Source organism: Rattus norvegicus, chromosome 4 (assembly GCF_036323735.1).
Source record: "Rattus norvegicus strain BN/NHsdMcwi chromosome 4, GRCr8, whole genome shotgun sequence".
Lineage (NCBI taxonomy): Eukaryota > Metazoa > Chordata > Mammalia > Rodentia > Muridae > Rattus > Rattus norvegicus.
In genome coordinates this window covers 62796675-62814422 of record NC_086022.1, presented here as the reverse complement: position 1 = coordinate 62814422, position 17748 = coordinate 62796675, and the positions used below count along the sequence as shown (strand labels likewise).

Below are 17748 nucleotides of genomic sequence, written 5' to 3'. Positions count from 1 at the left end.
TGTAAGATAAAGTATCAGCAAATAAAAAACTACCTGTGAATTTCTTCTTTAGACTTTCAAATCTATCTCGGAACACAAAATTCCAAGAGACCAAATGAGAATTGCAGCTTCATCAGATTTTACCACACACTACCACACAAAACAGACTCTCCTAAAGCTATTCTTGAACTTTCTTTTGACAGTGCACTCCTAAGTTTTTACTTTTTTTTTTGTCCTTCTCTCTACATTTGATTTCTGCCACAAATAACTCATATTTTATTAAAGCTAAAATTATTCGTTTTGTTTTTTTAGGGGAGGGGGGAAGTTGTTTGTCTTGAAGTAAAGTCAACTGGATTTTCTAAGATAGTTTGTCATCCCAGACTTCACAGAGTGACATTAATTGATAGATGAAACATATGAACTTTTTCTTAGGAGATCTTTAAATGTTAACTAGATTCCTATCTTGAGTTTACAGGTTGGGGAGGGTATGTTGTTTTCTTAAACCTTATTTTTCTTCCAAATTCTAAAAATAATAAATATTTAATCAACCTGAAAGACAACAATTCATAGAGAAGGATTTCATTCACAAGAAAAAAAAACATATCTAAAACAAGGCTTTTCTTCATTTGTAATAATTGAGAAATATCAGCGCATAATAAACTCTAGGAATGTGCTGTGCTATCGTGACAGTTCACACTGGTATGTGAACTTGTATATCACAAATTACTTAAATAAATCCCCTATCTCTAATTCATTGCAAATGTCTTTTTATCACAAATCTTGCTGTGATAAATAGCTATATCCAGGAAAACATAGATGCAGGTACTCCTGAACGCAGAATAGTTGAAAAATCTTCATTAACATAAAATTCTACAAGTAGAATTCCAATCCCAGAGTTCTGAGGCATAAAACCAAATAAAGAGTCTTATTTATTCTTAAAAAAAAAAAGTTTTACTTTCCCAAGTAAATTACACTATATCTAACACCATATGACAAGGAAACGGACTGTACATGAAGGGGGGAGCTTCTGTGTTCCCTTCAATTTTCAGTTCTCACAGAGAACTCTGAAAAGTATTGAAGTTAAGTTTCTCCACAAGCAGGAGAACACTAAGAAAGACATTCTCTTTTAACAAGTGTCCCAGTCGCTACACTTACCCAGCATCTTATTAGCTATTCTGTGACAAAAACAAGTTTTAGAAAGACTCTCCTACTATTTGGAGAATCAATGTCTCAGAGGATCTCTTCACTCATCTCTTACCTAGATAATTTCAGGAGAATTCTGCGTGTGCCTCTAAAGCTGCTGGAAATGCTGGGCGGCCTCACAGCCCCTTACTAATGCACCCTGAGTACCCCGTAACGAGAAAGGCTCTAATGCACCGCGAGTACCCCGCAATGGGAAAGGTGTAGTCTGTATTTATAGCTAAGGAAACACAGCTAGTCAGGATCAGGATGAACGTCAGCGAAAGCAGACTTTGACACAAGTTAATTGTATCCTGTCAAGCTAAGTAAGGACCACTAAGCAATCTTAGATCATAATCAGGCTGAAACACTAATGTCTATCAACACAGGTTACCATCATTTTAAACTGGCAGGAAGATCTGGTTCACATTTGGCTGAAAACTAACCAATCAAATCCTGTTCAAAGAAGCCTCTAGGTAAAACTGAAGCCAAGGGCTGGAGAGATGGCTCAGAGGTTAAGAGCACTGACTGCTCTTCCAGAGATCCTGAGTTCAAATCCCAGCAACCACATGGTGGCTCACAACCATCTGTAATGGGATCCCGTGCCTTCTTCTGGTGTGTCTGAAGACAGCTACAGTGTACTCATATAATAAATAAATAAATCTTTAAAAAAAAAACTGAAGCCAAAATGTAATCGATAACAACAAACAACTAGGGCATTATTCGGGACTTTTCCTCTAAAATGAAATGTGCAAACACTCGTGTAGTTTACCTGACTGAACAGTATGTGTACCCTATTGACACTGGCATCAGGATAGAAGTGCTGTTTGCTCAGGGTAAGCAGGCCCAGGACTATTGTCTGTTCTTTTTACTTCGCAGTTGGTACTGATGATGACAATGATGGTGCTTATAGCATTTTAAATCTTTATACTGCTTTAACTTTGACAAAGCACACCTTACACGAAATCTTTCACTTTTATCCTCATAACCATTCAATAATATTTATCATTTTTATAGGTAATGACACTAAAAACAGGGACAGAAAGGGATTCACCTCTCTAGGCTAAAAGCACTGGGGACTTGTGGCAGGACGAGATCAGGAACATCTCTGAAGCCCCTTGTCAAGGTTTCCACTTTTCCCAAGACTGTTTCCACTTTGCCAAAATCTATACAGCCACCATTTATCAGTTAGCACAGTTGTGCCTCAATATCAATCACTAAAGCCCTGAAGAAAATCAGACCAACAGCAAAGATTCAAGGGGTACATGAACAAAACTAAAATGGAGCACACAGTCAGTCCAAAGCTGTTGAGTCTTAGCCTAGCCAACTTAACTACTACACTAAACTCTTTTAACTATATAATCTACCTGAAATATCAGAAGAGAAGCCACCCCAGCACCAGCTATATCCAAACTGCAATAAAGGATGGCAAAAAACACCCACAAACCTTTCTACATGGATGTAAATATCACATTAGTCTTACACAAGTACAAATGCTTTGCAACTCTTCACACTTTGAGTTGGTATTAAATAAGAGCAAGGACAATTAGTCTTGTTTCATTCCATAACACAAGCTAAACCCCACACTAAGAATTCCGAATTTGGCTATAAGATAGCCAAAAAAAAAAAAAAAAAAACTTTTTTTGGGGACTGTCAAAAATGACCAAAGCCAGCAGCCCACAACCAGAGACTTGGATTTCATCATTCTGGGTTGTGGCCTAGACTACAATTTTTGAAAGATCCTCAATGAACAGTTTAGAAAACACTTCTCCAAATAAATTAAATGAAAATTGCTACACCGCATGAGGGGCTCACACAATGAAATGGAATTTCTATTGATTGTAAAAATAAAAGAGGTAAATGAATAGCAGTTTTAAAAGAAATGAAAATGAAGGTATCTACCAAACTGTGTGATTTTTAAAAATTCTCACCAAAGCCAAATGCAAATAAAGAGATTTCAACAGCAGGAAAAATAGATACTACCAAGTTTTGTGTTTTGTAAGAAAAACTGCAGCTACCACAAACCTATTCATTAATTTGGGACACAAAAGCCAAGTCAATAAAATACTTTATTTTAACTTCTCCTAACTTATCTGACGGATGTTTGCCAGCCCCACTCTCCCTGGCCTCCCTTTTTTTCTGCACGTCCCCCATGTATCACAAGATGAACACTATTCCCATCTCTCACTCTGCTGGCACATGAGGTCTTCCGAGGTTAAGACCACCTTCACAACCATGCCAACAACAGAAGTGATCAAAAATTGCAACACCACATTTTTTTTAATGGTCTAGGGGATGGAGAGATGGCTCAGCAGTAAGAGCACTGGTTGCACTTCTAGAGGACATAGGTTTGATTCCCAGTTCCTCCATGGTATTTTACACCCATCTGTAACTCCAGTTCCTGAGGACCTGATGTCCTTTACTGGACTTCCTGAGGGCACCAGGCATGTACAACAAGCAAAATGTATATGCAGGCAAACACCAATATACATATAAAATACATACCAATTAAAAAGATGAATAACTATAAATATTTAAAGATCTTATAATGTGTACTGTGGTTACTTTAAATCTTTCAATAAACCTCAGAGCTATATAGAATCCTTGACTCAAGCCTTTAGCAAAGAGAAATGACTGGCCACAAATCATACTGCTATTAAGAGTCAAAGCTAAGATTCAAGTCTATATCTTAGAACTACTAAAACCTACACTGGCACACACCATTCTCAATATCATCGAACAACTTCAAAGAATCATATGAACTGAAAATACTACAATATTTTTATTATAGAATTCTAGAAAACTACTCAATTAAATAGCTGCCTTAGACACTTTATCCCAGATAAGGTTCCATTTTCAAAGTATAAATAAAATACCTCCATTACACAATGCTCAAAAAAGGCATTCTGGGATCCTCTGGGGAAAAGACAACTACATAAATATGTTATTATAATTATCATAATAACCCTCATCTGACTATATAGCTATGGATTCTTTTTTGTAAAGGCATATAAATAAAGACAAAATGATTAAAAAGACATTCAAAATCTCTACAATCTCAGGCAGGCTTAGAAATGAAAATTTATTTTAGTCACAAGTCTTATGTGACTGTCAGCTAAAGTGCTTCTAAAAGACTTACACTGGCTTGGTTTCTACTGATTGAATGCAATTATGAATTGACTTCTATACCTGATAAATCAGAACTTGTGTAAGTGGTTTTCAAAGCGTTCCCTACAATTTTCATATGATGCAGACTTCTACACACAAATTCTCCCTGGGAAAAAAAGTTTATAAAAATATTAACTCTCAAGAAATACCTTCCTGGTTACTCGTGCCACTGGGAAGAAGCTGCTATTCTTATATTAATAACTGTTTCCAGAATTAATCAGTCATTGTACATTAAAACCAGCAGCTGGAGTGTTTTGAGTGATAATGAAACCTGTAACAAGGCATCTTCAGCCGTCTTTTCAAGACAATAAGGGAATTAAAATTTCAATTTAAATGCAGAGGTTTGAAACACGCTTCACTGGCAAAATTACTTCAATTAATGTGAGTGGAATACAAAGCCAGACTGCAGAAATGTGATGCAGCAACCAGAAATTATGTCATTAATGTGCTTGCATCAACCCAGCACAATACTGCAAAGGTCTAATTTAAACCATACATATCACAAAGCTACAGGCTACAATATTAATCAAGCCTCTGATTTCTGTGTGGCTTCTTGCTGGATCATTTCTAGCTTTTCATAAGCCAACAGCAGCTGTTTACCTTAAAGAAGGAAACAAAAGGCTGGACCTATTTGCAGACATTACCTGTCATGACAATTTAATTATTTTATGCAATATTCTGGTTATCATATCAAAAGGAGAAATAAAATTCCACCTAGAAGCCAAGCCTACAGCTACAAGACAGGTCAAATTTTAAAACAGGAATAGCAAGAGGTGGCAAGAGCCATGGGTCACCACTGATTTATTTACTCTGGGTTTATTAACCTACGCTGTGGAGGGATCAAATTACTACATATCTCTATCTGCACCTGCCTCAAAATGAAAATGCAAAATCTTCCGTCAAACAAATCCAAGGAAATCAGTGGGGCTTGAAAAACTGGATTGTTTTGTCTTTACTTTCCTCTGATGCATTTTAGTGAAGCTTTCCATTTGGACCCTGGAGATTGCTTAAGTAGATTTTACTTGTAACAGCACACAGCATGGAGAGAGGAAATGGGATTGGATTTCCAATATGAAGTCAGTAAAAGAGCATCTGCAGAGGTTATACTGCACTCTCCTACACGCAAGACCACTCAAGAAGAGTTCCAACCTTTTGAGGACAGGATGGATGAATCGCTGTATGTTTGGATACACCAATTCCCTTAATCAAGCACAATTACCTCTTCTATAAAATGGTAATACTAGAAACCCATCTATCCCAGCTCAAGAGTGAAAGGAGTTGATACATTTCCCATATTTACAATACCAGCACATAGTAGGTATATAATCATATTAGCTCCGCTGAAATTGCTTTTGCTTATTTAAATATCACAAAATAAATCAGAGTATTTTGCCAAAATATAAAATCACTAATCAGAGGAGAAAAAGCACAGATCCTGGAAAAGAAACATATTTAAGAAAATCGTTTCCTCTATGTGTTAGTCTTTCACATACTTACCCACCTAACTAATGATCTGTGAACTCTGACTCTATCAACGTCACTGTTGTGGGAACAGGTAAGATAGAAACCCCACAAACAATGATCTACCAAATAAATAAATGCAATTATATGATAATGAAATTCATGTAGCTTATAAGAGTGTAAGAAAAAAATGTAGTATCCGAAATACTTAGAAAACTGAGTAAATTTAAGCCAAGTCCAAGCAGATAGGATTGGTAATCACTCCTGGAAAATATATAGTCAATTAATAAAGAAAAACCAAGCCAGCAAAATGGGTCAACAGATAAAGGCATTTGTTGCACAATCTGACAACTTACACTGCATCCCTGGCCTAATGTGGCAAAGGCGGAGAAAGGATTCATAAAGGCTGTCTCCTGACCCGCAGATATAGAGTGAGACCTTTGTGGGAAAGGTCAGCCTATCCGGGTGCAGAGAACAAGTGACTGTGTAGAGCTCAGTCCCACCTGACCCATCTACAACACAAGTTTTGCGCCTAAGGCTCAGGGACCAGAGTTAAGGGGCAGAAAGACTAGAAGAGCCAAAGAAACAGGAAGTTACTGTGAGAGTACATCTCCTAGAAATGTCAGAGAAGCTACACTAACATGGCTGCCTAAACAAGACCTGAACAAGGACACCGACAAGCATGCTAACACAGGGGGAAATCTCATGGGGCCCTCAACTCTAGACAACCCTAGAAAAAGAACCACAGCACCTAAGGAATTCAGAGAGCAGGGGAAATAACCCTCTCCAGGGAAAAGCCCCAATTTGGTAATCTAGTACCAAGTGTTTAGCTCTGAAATCATATACACACATGTAAACATTATAAAGACTGAGCTGGTCACACTGCTATATTTAGGAATATATATATATATATGGAAAGGGTTAGAGGGAGAAAAGGGAAGGGGGCAAAACTGATATAATTATATTTTAATTTCAAAAAACATTTTTAAATGATAAATGTTAGAGAAATTAGCATATCATTATATACAATAAATAACTGACATTATAAAAAGTCATTATTTTTAAGCCCTCAGAACATACATTAAATTTAAAGGAATATATGCAAAACTGAAAGGAATCTATTTCTAAGCATTATCAAAAGACACAAATGAATAAGCAAGCATTATGTTCACCAATATAAAGACAAGACCATTTTTTTTAAAAGGCACAGACAAGAACAACTGAATAGAAAAAAAAAAAAACTGGAGACACATACATATGTGAAAATTTGGAATGTGACATCTAGCATTATAAAAAGAAAAAAGATTCAATAAACACAGCCAACTGGAGCAAAAATATAATTAGGTCCTGGGCTCACAGCATAAATAAAAATGGACTTTTGATGGATTAAAGAAAAAATAGTAAATTCTCTTAAAGACAACAGGGTGAAATTTTTTACTTAAAATTATATACCTTAAATAAGGTAGAGGTATTTTTGCATTAAAGATTTCATAATAGAAGAAATGAACAAAGAGATAAACACCAACTCAAAAACAGTATTTATAACTCGTGTAGCAGAGAAAGGATTATTATCCAGAATATAAAAACAACTATAAATAGGGGGAAAGGAGCAATGCCTGTTACACACTGGCCTTGTCTGACAGGGGACTCCCATCACCCTAAACACAAAGATTTCATTTAGAATGGATAATCACTATAGTGAACTGCTTCAAAAAAGTCTTAGACTTTTGTTAATTAGCAAAAGATAATAAATAAATAGATTATTCTCTTCTGAAAAATTGGACAGATGAAGTCTATGGCTTATACTCCTTACCCTCTCCCACCAAAACACAACCAATTCTACCCTCACACATAGCTAAGACCAGTTGTCCTGTCTGCTTTCTGTTGCTATGACAAAACCACAACTAAAAACAACTTGGGAAGAAAGGGTTTATTTTAGTTCACAGACTACAGTCCTTCACTGAGGCCAAGACAGGAACTACAGGCAGAAGCTTGCAGCAGAAATCAATGGAGGAAGGCTGCTCCCTGTCTTGTTCCCTCTAACTTGATCAGCTACCTTTCAAACACAGCCCAGAGTCACCTTTCTAGGGCAGTTATGGTCCAGAGTAGGAGAGGCCCAACTACATCAAAGAGCAATTAAGACTATGCCGCACAAACATAAATGCAGGCCAACCTGACCTAGGCCATTCTTCAGTTGAGGTTCCCTCTTACAGGGTAACTCCAAGCTTGTGACAAGTTGAGAGCTGAAGCTAACTCTGACCCCCGTCTAGAGGAGCGCAATAAAGACATACAGAAACAACACAGAAGTGGCTTTCCAAGGACGCCTCTGTCCTGTTAACAGACTGTTTGCATGAGTCCAGTTTCTTTTAACCCCATCAAATGCTACAGTTTTGCAACTTGAATATTGCCCAAAGAGCCATGTGTTGAGGATGCAACTCCCAGTCTGTGGCACTACTGAGAGGTGGGGGAACCTTGAGGCGGTAGTGCCCTATGGAAGTTAGGCCAACGGATACATGACTTTAAAGAACCCCTGGCTCGTCCTGGCTCTCTTTTGGATTCCTGGTCAACATGAAGTGAGTAACCTCTGCCACATGTTCCCAACACTGTCTGATGGCTTGTCCAAGCAACCATGAACCAAAACCTCTTAAAACTATAAACAAACCTGCTCCTTTTCATGAGCTGATTTATCTCAGGTGTTTGTTACACCAAGGGGAAAAACTGTAGTTTAATTTCTATAACTTACAACAAAGAATTTGATGAAGTTATTTAATTAAGTCCTGAGCAAAAATTAGTCAACAAAAGGGTAATATTCATTTTTGAAAAGCCTTAAAATAAATAAATTAGCACATAAGTAATAGGGCCATAAAATAACAATCTAAAATCCTAAAATGAACATAATTAACCTAAATAAATCCTAACAACCCATTTAGTGCATGCCATTTAATTAAAAGCAGACACACAACAAAACAGTGATTCAGTAAATCAAACTATATATGCATCCAACAAACATATATAAGCTTACCTATTCTATTTCCTAAATCTTGATAATTTAGCAAAATTATGCATAAACCAACTAAGGCAATTTCCCCATCACTGTGAGCTGAAATGTTACCGACAAGACGCTGGGAACAAGCTGGACCTGACTGCGGGGCTGACCTGGCTGATCACAGGGCTGAGGCAAGAAGACCACAAACCCAAAGCCCACCCAGGCTCCAGAATGCGCCTAAGACCACTCTTACAAGTGCATAAGATCCTGTCTTAAAAGATTAGAATACAAAAAGCCTGCGGATACAGCTTAGTGATAGAGAGCACAGTGCTTATCAATCATGCACAAGGCCCTACAAATGGCCAATACCAAAACCCAACAACAATACCAACATACACACACAGACCCTAATTCTTTTACTACCCCAAGACCACTTCTACTGTAAAAATCTAATGATTCCGTTGACTTATGGGATAAAACACCAGGACACTTCTCACACTTTGGTTCCAAATTCATTAAAACTGCTTATAGCAAGATTCTTCATTGAAGGAAATGAATTATTTCTTTCAGTGTTTCTACCAAGTCCCTCAGAGTTTTTACTAATATAATTTGAAGGAAAAAAAAACATAAAAACAAAACAAAACAAAATGAAGATAAAGAACTTGCCCCACTGTGGATAACAGAATGATTTAAATCCAACAAAGCCACTGTTGAAAGCATTTATAGACTTTTACAGAGCTGAGAGTGGACATGGATGTATGTAAATTGGCAAAAAATAGCACAGCCCTCCAGAAAAGCTACTAACCCTAGAAAGTCAGGACCAAGAGGGAGCTCAGTCTGCTTGACATTCACCACAAATCGCATCCTCTAGGAACTTTCATTAATTCAAAAGGTATCAGAACTCCATGGACTGAGGTGGTAAAGGCTAGGTCACAGAGCACGGCTATTCTGCAAAGGTACCTCCAAGATTAGTAGTAAAGAAGTCACTTTCTTATCAGGTGAAAAGAACCAAATGAAGCTATAATCCAAAACTGACATCCAAACCTTTGTGGAACACATAACTTTACAAATCTTCATGTCTGTGTCACATAGATTTCATCCTCTAAAATGAGATTTGTGATCTTCCTCTGAAGCTAAAATGAATCTCTCATTTCCATTTCAACATGTTTCCAGTACTGATTTCTTTCCACTACATTTCTTGCCTTGGTTCAGAGGGCAGAAACTGTATAAATAATAACCACTAACATTTCAAACACTATAGGAAAAGAACAAGCTAGGGTTCCCTGCATGGCTCGCAAATTCCAAGGGTCACTTATCCCATGCTATGCACAGAAAGAAGAGCGCTCTCACCCCTGGGCGGGGCCCTCTGCACAGGCTGCCTTACCAGCATGTCCGTGGCGCTGAGGTAGTGCTTGCTGGCCATGCACTGTTCCAGCTTTTGAGGCACTTGCTTGATGTTTTCAATCTCATCCAGAAGGTTCAGGACATGCTTATGCTCAATTCCTTCAATCCATAGTTTACGAAGCTCATCCCGTTTGCAATGCAACAGCATCTTGCAGGAAAGCAGGTTCTCTTTTACCTACAATAAAACATATTTGACCTTCAGTCAGTTCAGAGGCTTGCCTAAGCTTGTTAGTATTCCTCACTGGTCCTACTGTGTTTAACAGTTCCTAATTTCCTCCCACTTATTCCCCTTGGTTGGTCCCCTTGCAAAATTCTAATCCTGATGTTGGTGCTGAGTCACTTGTGTGCTTCACTACCTCTCTGTGTTTCTATTTTATCTCCCATGAAATGAGAAAACTACTTCGAGCATACCTTTGAATGAATCTAGAAATAACTCAATGGATATCAGGCACTCTAAAGATATGAAGCACCATATAAACGTGAATGTTCAGTGTAAGAACCCAGAGCTAATATCCCTTCCCAAATTTCCCTTGCAGCTGAAGGCCATCCCACCCACATTTACAGCTCTAGAACTCCACCTAAGTTTACAACCTAGGATCTCAGTGCTCACCCCAAATGGCCAGAATAAAATTAGGCCCAACAGTGAAAAAGAAATAAACAGATAGATTATCTCAAAGAGACATGATAGATTTTTTTTTCCTCCCATTTTAAGCATCAGACAATCTCCAGCATTCTGTATACCTATGCATTCTAACTGTGTCAAATATGTGGTCAACTTAAGATAGAGAAGTTTGGGTATAAAGGGGGCTGGAGGACAGACAGTAATCATGTTCACATCATAAAGTAATTTTCTACCCTTAAAATTTTCAATATTTAAAACATGGAAAAGGAATTTTTAAAAAATGATAAAGTCACTATTGGGGATGCCAAGAAGTCCTTGCTGACAGGAGCCTGATATGGCTATCTCCTAAGAGGCTCTGCCACAGCCTGACAAATACAGAGGCAAATGCTCGCAGCCTGCACTGAGAACAGGATCCCCAATGGAGGAGTCAGAGTAAGGACTGAAGCAGCTGAAGAGGTTTGCAACCTCATAGGAAGAATAACAATACCAACCAACCAGATACCCCTGAGCTCCCAGGGACTAAACCACCAACCAAAGAGTACACATTGAGCAACCCATGGATCCAGCTGCATATGTAGCAGAGGATGGCCTTGTTGTGCATCAATGGGAGGAGAGACCCTTGGTCCTATAAAGACTTAATGCCCCAGTATAGGAGAAGGCCACAGTGGAGTGGGGGGAGCACCCTCATGGAGGCAGGGGATAGGGAGATATGGGGTTTCTAGAGGGACAACTGGGAAAGGGGATAACATTTGAAATGTAAATAAAGAAAATATACAATAAAAGAAAAGAAAAAAGTGATAAGGTCTCATGTAGCTCAGGATGGCTCAAATTTACTGGCCTTGAACTTGTGACAGTACTACCTCTTCCTCCCAACCACTAGGATTCAAGCGTGCTGCTACATTTGGGTTTCTGTTGGAGGGAGAAGGGGCTGTTAAATTCATTATCATCAAAATTCACATAACTCATTCAAACACTGTTGAAATATAGCATATGCTTCTATTTAGTTTGTCTCTATTTCCCCTGAGGTGACTGCAACTCCAGTGTAACATTGGTGCATTTTGACAACCATGTACACCTATATAATCCAAACTGTCAACAGCATAAGGCATGCCCACAACCCTGGAGAGTTTGTGTGTGTGCTCTTCTGAAAACCTGTATTCTTCTTCAAAGAGAATATTTGGAGAGTGAACATACTACTGACACTGTGCTTCTGATAACTGTAAAATGAAATTTCAGTATTTATCTAACAAGCATGGAAAATGTGAATAACACTGCTAAGGCTGGAAAGTTTCTTGGGAAAACATCTCTTCGATTTTTATAATTTCATAATACCTAAATCAGCTTTCTATAGAACTCTCATGTAAAGAAAGTAGTCATGAATAAGAAGAACTTGTGCTGCTCTTTGAGAAGCATGGTAGCATGACTCCATGGAGGGATTAAAGAAAATCTGACAAAGATGGTTCCAGCTCTCCCTACTGCTTCCTGAAATTCCACCATGCTAAAAGCAAAGACAGTCTGCAGACACTGACATCAAAAAAGAAAGAACAGAGGAGGAAGAGCAAACAGAACACAGTAGTCACAGTAGTCCTAGAAGCCAGTCGGGTAGACGGTGGACACTGGAAGTTATCGGATCAGGAAGGTTGAGGGTCTCAGCCTGGAGTGGGTCTCACTGCCCTGAAGGGCAGCAGCAGAGCATGAAAAGTAAATGAAGAATTCAGACTCCCCACAAGGAAGCCTGACAACCAGCATTCCACCAAGCAACATGGGCAGGAGTCCTTCTGCCAAAGCGGGACAATTAGAAAGGATACATGAAGTGAGGAAGACAACAGAATAAGAAGAGGTTGTGTCAGGGGAACCAAGAATCCCAAGGCAGTTTGGCCTTTCTTGAGAATTTATCTTAGAGGAAGAAGAAAGGGATTGACACAGGAATGGGAAAGGGACAGGAAAGGAGGATGGAAAAAAATAAGAGATAGAAAATGGAGGGTTAGAGCAGCAGAGAGAGATAGACAACAAAGACGTGGATGAAACTCTAAAAGCTTTTGAAAGAAAACAGCAGGCCTACACAAAAGTTGAATTAGACCCCAACTAAAGCTCCCAAGACGAAAGAACATTATCTCTTCACATTTCTACGAGTGAAAAATTTTCCAGAAAAAGCTATCAAGTATGAAGAACAAGACATTTTCAGCCATGCAAGTGCTCACGAAGTAAACACTACATGAACAGAATCAGCAAATGTCTGAGAAATGCTGCCCCATCAAAACAAGAACACAGATGAAATGTGTAAGGTTGGAATTCCTACACAGAAGACGGCTACAGGGCTGACCTTATCACCCCAGGGAGTACAGTGGCCTCATCACCCCAGGGAATACAGTGGCAGCAAGAACTACACAGAAGACAGAACCATCAATGGCTCAGATGTAAATATTTACATAATTACAATAAGGTAACACAAATAGCTTAACAAAAACAAGAATAGCTACTATTTTTAGAAAGAGGAAGGAAAAATATGTGGTAGTCAGGAGAAAGATTAAATCACTCTCCCAGTACAGCAGGAAGTCAACATACAGTTTTCAAAACAGGAAACTCAAGAGCAGTATAGTCACAGTATCAGATGTGGAAATGTCCAGGAAGGAAAACTCAACAATATAAGGTGGAGCCTTCAATGCCCAGTGTAGGGGAATGTCAAGGCGGGGAGGTGGGAGGAAGTGGGTGGGTAGCTAAGGGAGCACCCTCATAGAAACAAGGGGGGATGGGATAGTGGGTTTCTAGAGGGGAAACTGGGAAATGGATTAACATTTAAAATGTAAATTAAAAAATGCAATTTAAAAAAAAGAACAGTTGGAACATTTACCTGACTGGGTTTGGGACCGGACAAGGATGATGTGAGGGAAGCTTTGTGTGTAATTAACATGTCTGGTTTTCTTCGACTTAAATATCTCTCAAAGACATTCAGAGATTCCCTTATAGTTCTTGATCTAAGTAGTTATTATTAAACTCACTCCATTTAAAAATATGTTAGAATTTGATCTTTGATATTCTCTTATGACCTTAATTCTACATTCTAGTCTTTCCCTCCATGTGTAATGGCTACCATGAAAGTAGGTAAAAAAAAAATTTGTCAGAACACCCAACAAGGCTCTTGACCAAGGATAGGGGGGATAAACTTACAAAGAATGAATAAAGTTTGGCAAATTCTTGTGTGATGAAAAAAGATCATTTTATAAAATTTCACACTGGCATACACAATCAAATCACTTCCTACTTTTGCTTACTACATAGAAATTAAAGTGAAAATAGTGTAGAATGGCATTGGGTTGCAAATAAAATGAACATCACCAAGATTATTGCCTAAAATGAACTAACAAGGTAGAGACATAAGAAATTATACTATCAAACTATCCTGAGTCTTTGCCTTTTTTGATGAGAAAATCATGAAAAATGGGAAATGGGACCAGTCAGAAATAGAAAAGAAAAAATCATGAAAACTATGAAAATTGTATAATGAGAGAAGACAGCTGCAATAAGGCCATATGTAGTCTAAGTTCCACAACAGGCAAATCGAATCTCGTGAGAGAGTTTACGTCAGTAGGTGTGCACAGCAGGATATAGGTGAGAACTAAGCATGAGAAGCAGAGGGCCACATGCAGCAGTGCACACTGTGTAGCCTAAGCATTAGGAAAGCTGAGGCAGGAGGAACCGAAGTTTGAGGCCAGCCTGAGCTACAACAAACAGCCAAGTCTAAAGTTAGCCTGGGCTACATGGCAGGAGTGAATTCTCTGACACAACAGTAACAAATTCAAAGATATAAACACCAAATTCACTGACCTGTACTACCAAAATACATGCACATTACTGCATGAAAAATATACATCTATAAGATGAGGAATAAACCATTATAGGAAATAATATAAAGCCAGGATAAGGCGCAAGCCTTTAATCCCAGCATTTAATAGGCAGACCTCTGTGAGTTCAAGGCCATCCTGATCAACATACGAAACTCTAGAACACCAAGGACTACATAGAGAGAACCTGTCCCAAACAAAATAATAATAATAATAATAATAATAATAATAATAATAATAATAATAATAATAATAAATGAAATAAATAAATAAAAAGAATATGGAGGTTCCTGGTTAAAATAAGATAAAATAACAGTACTGTATGAACCAAGAATTCTAAAACTGGGCATCGGATAGTTTCCAACTCACAATGTCAACTTCACAATGACCTAAAAGTGGGACCTATTCAGCAGATGCATTCCCTCAAACTATGCTCATTTCCCAAGTTACCATTATGTTGTGTGACTCTGTACCAATACTGGGCAGCAGCTGTAAGCTACAGCTCCCAGAGAGCCACACAGTCAGGAGGGTAAAAAAGGACCTTCCACAGCACTATCGTCAAGCTGGGATGTTCAATAGACAAGGTATACTAAATGTAATTTTTAGTTTGTGGCATTTTCATATTATGATGGGAGTACTTAAATAATATAATCCAACCATAAATCAGGGAACATCAGTAATCTAAAGGAAATGAAATCAGTATGTCAGAGACATCTGCACTGCCATGTTCATACAGCATTACAGAGACAACTAGATAGAATCAATGTATCAACAAACAGATAAAGATAATACTACCTGTACCTGCAGCATTCATTCTTTAAAAATATGTGTGATTCATCTTCTAAAAGGAAGGACATTTGCAACAACATACACCTGAAAGACATCACGCTGTAGAAAAGAAGCCAGGCATAAAAATACCACACAAACTCACACGTGAAAATGTTTAAGTTAAACTCAGAAGAGAATGACAGTGATCAGAGAATGGGACTGAAGAGATGTTACCCACAGGATACAAATTCTTAATTAAAAGTGTATGTCAATACCAGTCTGAGTTTCTAAGAGAGGTGTTCATGCTGGTACCAGATAAGTATATAAAAAAAAGATTAAGTGCTTTTTCTTTCATTACTTGATTATTTTCTTTAAAATCAGCTATTACAGGATATCTTTATTTTCTACATGCTGTTTTATAATTAATACGTACTCACTGAACTGAAGTTTACTAAATTTGTTTTATAAGGTTTGTAGTGTTACAGAATAACTGGGATTTATAAACCAGCTCTGATGAACAATGTATTAATTATTGAACTTGAACCAGACCACTAGGAAAATTATGTTATTTCTTCCCCTTACATGCTCTAAAAGAACTTTTCCCCCATACTGTTTTTGAGATAGTTTGAGATGTGAGGATAGGATACATGTATGAGACTCCATAAATTCAACATTCTGTACTATAGGTGACAACTATAAACAAAATGTATCTTAGCATTAATACCTTGAGCCTTGAACATCATATTTAATACAGGACCATTTTAGAAATATTTGGTTAGTTATATATATTCCTAGCTTACAAGGGCTAGATCTAAGATTATTCTCAAGAGAAATGTTGAATTTATAAAGAATGGATTTTGAGGCTTTGAAAATGAAAATGGTTAGTATCTCAAAATATGTCAGACATCTCTAGTTTTGTCCCAGGAGCAGACATTAGCTAGCTGGACAAACAGCAGTGATAATACTTGTCACACAGGGCCTATGGTTTGTTGCTGAACAATATAGTACTTTTCTCATGTGACTCAACTCTATAGCACAAGTATTATTTTCCTGGATTCTCTGGAGCATCTGAAAGACGGGTTTCTGACAGTGTTTGCTCTTTAAACTGTCTTCTACCCCAAGTTGACTTTGCATCTATTACATAAGTTCTTTAGCTGTCTTATTAGGAGTTCTGTGAGGGCAACACCTCTTCTTCTTTTCATCTTGTATTTAAGTTTACCGTGGTAAAATATTTGATTTCAGATTGAATGAATGTAATTAGAAATTAAATGAAATTTGAATGAAAAAAAGAATAAATTCAAGTGATCCATTATACAACATGCTGACTGAAGAGAACAGCAATGTGTTTTATACTTGAAAATTGCTAAGAGATACAATAAGTTGTTTTACTAGAGAGAAATAGTATCTACGTGAGGTGATAGACATATTATTTGATTTCACCATTTGATAATGTGTTCATATTCCCGAATACCATGGTACATCCATAAATGTACATAATTTTTATTTGTTGATTAATAAATTTAATTGCCTTTTTAAGTGTGGATGGAAAGCAGGGACTCTGTCAAAAAGGTGCCAAATTCACATAAGCATTTATTTCTCAAATTCATGTCTTGATTTCATAAATGTGATAACAGAATTTTCACTCTGTTATGTTTAATTAATATTGAAGGGTTGTATTACCTTGTTGCATTCATAAATCCATGGAAAACTAAGTTGTTAAAATCATACCATCATGCATGGAATTATGGTAACTTAACATTTGCTTCAAATCATGTGTTCAGTTGACCAAGAACCTCAGGGTCAATATACAAAGCTGTAAATAACTCTAATTAGAGACCAGAAGGAGAAAATATATGCAGGCTCAAGAGGCCACTGCAAAAGGAAATGTGAGATGAGACAGGTGGCAGAGAGGAAACAACTTTTGTAACCCTAACCTTGGGACAAGCAACAAACAAGAAAAACTAACTAACTAGAACTTAAAAAAAAAAAAAAAAAAACCACAAAAACAAACTGCCTCACCTTTTTTAAGAGAAATAGCAGAGATACACTTAGGAGCTAACATAAACCTGCACAGGGATTCAGAAAGGCCATAATCTTCAATAATTCTGCTTAATAAAGGCAGAAAAGTGCTGACTTCAAACTGAGAAATGTCCCTAAAGAGGGAAATGTCTCTGTGTGCTAACACCACAGTAAAAACACAAATTGTGGACAAGCAGCATGGGACACCTGTGGGCAAGAAAGAACCCTAGATGTTCCCTGGAAGCAAAAAATGGTCACTAAAAAAATCAACATGTCAATGTCACTTAGGTTTAAAAATACAAATACAAATACTTTCTATC

The 17748-nt window shown here is 37.5% G+C and overlaps 1 protein-coding gene across 3 annotated transcripts in view; it reads right to left on the bottom strand.

Moving 5' to 3' along the window:
- Exoc4 (exocyst complex component 4) overlaps positions 1-17748 on the bottom strand; it is a 776646-nt gene that overhangs the window by 737119 nt on the left and 21779 nt on the right. For all 3 annotated transcript variants that reach the window (XM_039106944.2, XM_039106942.2, NM_053875.1), the window contains 1 exon segment: positions 10158-10352. In XM_039106944.2, coding sequence (XP_038962872.1) covers positions 10158-10352 — 195 coding nt within the window.